The sequence below is a fragment of the Macadamia integrifolia genome, chromosome 7 (genome assembly GCF_013358625.1).
Source record: "Macadamia integrifolia cultivar HAES 741 chromosome 7, SCU_Mint_v3, whole genome shotgun sequence".
NCBI classification, from domain to species: domain Eukaryota; kingdom Viridiplantae; phylum Streptophyta; class Magnoliopsida; order Proteales; family Proteaceae; genus Macadamia; species Macadamia integrifolia.
In genome coordinates this window covers 23,366,679-23,371,471 of record NC_056563.1, presented here as the reverse complement: position 1 = coordinate 23,371,471, position 4,793 = coordinate 23,366,679, and the positions used below count along the sequence as shown (strand labels likewise).

The 4,793-nt window shown below is 37.9% G+C and overlaps 1 protein-coding gene across 1 annotated transcript in view; it reads left to right on the top strand.

Moving 5' to 3' along the window:
* The first annotated feature begins 278 nt into the window (after positions 1 to 278).
* Positions 279 to 4,793, top strand: part of LOC122084438 — a 28,393-nt gene continuing 23,878 nt past the window's right edge. Inside the window, exons 1-2 of the mRNA XM_042652668.1 lie at positions 279 to 824; positions 2,993 to 3,219. Of these exons, the coding sequence (XP_042508602.1) occupies positions 638 to 824; positions 2,993 to 3,219 (414 nt within the window). The 5' untranslated portion in view covers positions 279 to 637. The remainder of the gene's footprint in view (positions 825 to 2,992; positions 3,220 to 4,793) is intronic.

Here is a 4,793-nt window from a genome sequence, read left to right as displayed (position 1 = left end):
TCGCTATGTCGTGCTCTCCCTCAATAATTATTTTTAGTAGATTTTTTTTTCCAATTATAGACACATTTATATTGTTCAGGATTTTTGTTTTATATTTTATTAGTTAGCCGATTCATTCCGATTCTAGCCCAAAATGGGCTGGCCGATTCCGATCCGATTCAAGCCGATACGATCGGCACTGATGGGTTCGATCCTTGACTCCGCCGCTTTAAATAACCTCGACACGAAGCCTCGATAGGATATTATTATTAATAGAGAGCGGTCTTTTCTTTTCACACGACACAAATTCCTTGAGACACTTCCAAACTAAAGATCAAATCATCAAAACGCGGCCATCATTGACATGCAGTAAAGAGTGAACGCGAGGGGTAGGCGACGAGAAGTCTTCAATCTTCCCCAAGCCTCTCGTTAGTTCGTTCGTTCGTTCTTGTGTAGGGTTCTCTCCAACCTCAACCTGTGACCATTGTTTACTGCAACTCGTGGCCACAAATGTCTCGGTTAATTTTTTAGTATAATCCGGAGATTGATTCACTACCGAACTTCTCAACTTTGTTTGCTTGTTCTATACGCTTTTGGTTTCTCCTCTCTTAAATTTCGTAATGGTATTCGGCTCCGACTGACATCAGAGAGAAGAAGAATGTCGCCTACACAGATTTTGAAATCGAGTTTCTCTCCTTTTCTTGGTTTTCCAACTGATTCTAGTGGGAAAATCAGTTGGTTTTGCTCGAATTCTGAACTTTCGGTTGCACAGAGGAAGATTGTGAAACTTCAGAATCGATTTAAGGTATGTTGCCGACTCCAGGAGGGCGATAACGAAAACAATAGTAAGTTCTATCGACTTTTTTCACTCTTAATTTATATTCTTCGATCGAGTTCTTTCTTTCTTGATTATTTGGGCCTTTTTTCTTCTTTTAAGACGAGATAGAGAATACACAATGGTGTAGGTTGCAGAAACGTGTTCGGCCTTATTAGTGTCGGATAAGCTCCATGGCAATGGAAGGAACTTCTGTCTCCTGCACTTGTGTTCCCTGCTTCTGTCTTGTTGTAGTCTTTACAGCTGATCATTTGCATATCTGATCAGTTGGACTTCTATTTCTCTTGTGCTTCACCTTCCTATCTTTTTTTTCAAATGAATCTTACCTTACCTACTTGAGAAAAGGGAAAAGGTTCTTCTTGTCGATGTGATTCGCACTTCTTTTTTTTTGTGTGCTTAAGGTCACTCCTTTTTTGTTGTTATTATTATTTGGAAATTCTGTCGTGGTAGTGCCACTGAGTTTCAGTTCCAAATTGTAAAATTCATTTTTTTTTAACCTCGCATCCTGATTTCATGCTAATTGCCACATATCATCCTGGAAAAAAGAAGGTTTTTGCCATCAAAGACCGAAGGAGTTACATAAGATTGTGTTAAAGTATCCCACTGTATCATACTTACCAGAATTTCACTGCTGTTTGCATGTCTGTGTGTCCAAAGCTGATTTCCAAAATTTGTGGAGTTTAGAAGATGGCTTGGAAGTCTGTTTCTGGCATTCATGATTCCCTATTGCTAGGGCCTTGCTTAAATGATAGGTGACTGGTTTTGGACCCACATTGGCATCTCTATAATATTGATTTGAGGTATCTTATGATTGTAATGCTATTTATCTGCTAGTCTAGCGCTTTGGAATCAGGAACCTGCCAGAAGAGGGTGGCAATACCTGTGGCTCTTAGAGAAGTAATATAGGGATAGAGTTATTGGTTGACTGGTTCAGCAATTCAACAAAAAATAGCAGCTACTTGGGGGGCCCAATCTTCCTGTTTGGTCATTAACTCACCAGCTTCCACTCATGTCTAGTTCTCAGAACACTTGTAAATATGATGAATATAGTTGTTGCATAGTCACAATTATAGGTAGAAAGAAGAGGCAAGTTGCTCACTACTAACAAAAATTTGAAATAATGATTCCACTTTATTGATTTTCTGTTACAATAAAATTTGAAAACTTGCTAAGGTCATTAACATATATCCTATCAATTTCAGAGTGGTGAATGATCTGAAATTCTGTTTGTGCTACGTCCTGGATCATATTATGTGATGGTCATATGATTCCCTAATTCTTTTTCAATGATTGAAATACATTGAAGAGTAGAGAAGTGCTATTTGAGAAGAGTCAAACAACACCCACTTTGACGAAGGGCAATGTTCACCCGAAGAAAAGGAGGAGGAAAAATCTCATTGTGTCGTGGTCTTTGAAGTTGCCATTTGTTTCTAATACAATAGCTCTTACGCTATCACGGGAGAAGTAAGCAAGTTATGCAGCCTTGGCTTGTTCATATGGGAATGAGGAAAGAAAATAGAGAATTTTTTTTTCTTATGTTCTTTGTTGAAGTTATCTGTAGAGTTATAAGCTCAATTGATTAGAATGCCATGCTGATAGTGTGGTCACAGGACAGGTTTAGTGTTGCCTTTTTACTAATTAGTTGGGATAAGGCTTAGTTTACTAGGGTTGAGTTGTTCAGATTTTAAGAATGGTATGAGGTTTGAGACATGAATAGCTCAAGGGGCTTCTGTCTAACTTGAAACGGCAAAGAATTCATTTTATGATAAAAAATTTGTATTTTTTTTTTTTTATTTAAGTGTCTATATCATCATTAGAGTGTATCAAATTTATTATTAATGAGGCTGGTGTTTGGTTGACCCATCTTGTTATTTAAAGATGGTTTGATTCATCGGTTGCAATGTGGTTATGTTTTCATTCTCTTAGTCTGTTTTGAAGGTTATTGACTAGGTTCTCTAAGTTTCATTTTTTTTGCTTTTGGTGCTAATATGATACTCTGTTTGACATTAATTGTTGGGGAGAACTCTCAGTCCTTTTCCTTCAATTTTGCATAAGGTATGAAGTAGCAACTGTTCCTGAAGCATGTGCTTTTTAGTTGTTGCTTATGTCATTCCACTTAGTAATTCTTGAATAGCATCTGGATCCATCTGTTATGGCAGTTTTATGAGTGGTTTTCAGGTGAAGAACCTCCAGAATCATTGTTCATGAAAGAACTAAGGAGAAGGGGAATGAATCCTACTTCACTGCTTAAAGACAGCAACAGAAGTGTGTATGGGCTAGATGAAGAGGGAAAGGAGGAAGATGGCAGAAGTTTCTCAAAGAGAAATGCAGTCTTACCAGATATTGAGAAAAGCTTATCCAACCAGAGAGAGCGTTCAATGGCATTGAACAGTGAAGGCCTTGAGGTTGAAATTTCTTCCCTCCCTTTTTTTTTTCTTTCTGTGTAATGGTATTGTCCTTATCAATGTCAGGTTTAATGGCTTGTTTGATGCATAGGTATCAGCAGCAGATGTCTTCTATTGTTTTTTATGTCTAGTGATGATTCTGAACTTATTTAACTTATTTTTTTGGTGGGATTTTCTTTAGTAGATCATGCTGGCGCATTATCACTGGAAACAACTATTTGAATAAATATGCCTACATGCTCCACCTAGACTGGCCCTAAATGCAGATATTTGACATGAAACTGTTTTCTTTCATATTCTCTTCTGCTACTTGAATACATTTAAGAAAGTGTGAGTTGATTATAGATGCAACCATGTCATGAATTGAAAATTTAATGATGTAGAATGGACTGGGTTGAAAATTCAGGATTCACAAATTATCAAACAGGAGGGGGGGGGGACGAGAGGTAGAATTCTTAATCGTAACGATAAAAAACTTCACTACAAGACTTATTCTAGGGCTGTCAAATGGTCGGGCATGGAGTGCCACCTAGTGGTTACTAATCCTAGTCCACATGGAAGAGGTGGGGAAGGATTGTTTGAATTCGTAAATCATAATGATCCAAAACTTCATTACAAGACTTATTCTAGGGCTGTTAATTGGTCGGGCTTGGAGTGGCACCTAGTGGTTGTAGAAACGCAATCCTAAAACGATGCAGAAGATAATGGAAAAACAAAACAAACAATGCACACAGATTTTACGAGGTTCGGCAAGGTTGCCTATGTCCCCGGTGAGATGAGATCTTGCTTCACTATCAGTGGAGAATAGGGTTACAACGCGCTTCCTCACACCTCTCCGTATTGTTTGCATTATAGAGAAAGAAACCATCGCTACAAATATATAGTGAAAAAAACCCTAATCCGAAAAGTACACAATTGCCCTCAAAAACCCTAATCCGCCGTCCTGCCTGTCTAGGTGCTACACCAGTACTCCCTAATGTAGGAATTGGTTTGACAAGCCAAACTAGACCCAAACAACAGGAACTTGTAAACTAAGAACAACCAAGAATAGCCAAAGTAAAGCAGCAGTATAACAGATCAGAATTAAGGAAGAAACAGATTTTTGAAAATCAGAATTTCGAATCCAGAAACTGGAATTTATGAGATCAGAATATAGCCCAGATTAAAGGACTAAATCAGATATAGGAATAGGGTCATAACAGATCATAAATTGTGAACAAACATCCACAGAAATCAGGAACAACCAGATGCATCTATCGATCTCAGAAAACAGAACAGATTAGGTCAAAATATCCAATAATAAATAATACTTAGAACAGACCAGCAGTGAACAAATAGGAATGAGTCAGCAGTAGTATTAGGATGATAACAGTTCCAAATCAACGATAGACACTACAGCAACAAAATAGGACTGCCAAGAACAATCGATTCTGGTTCTGTTCTAGTAAAGTCACTAGAGGACAAGAAAATAGAGATTCCTAATAACTTAAGAACCACAGCCCAGATGGGGACCAAAACTGGATCCAGTTGCTCTTTTAATGAGGGGAACCTCTGATCCAAATATCAGCCAAAAG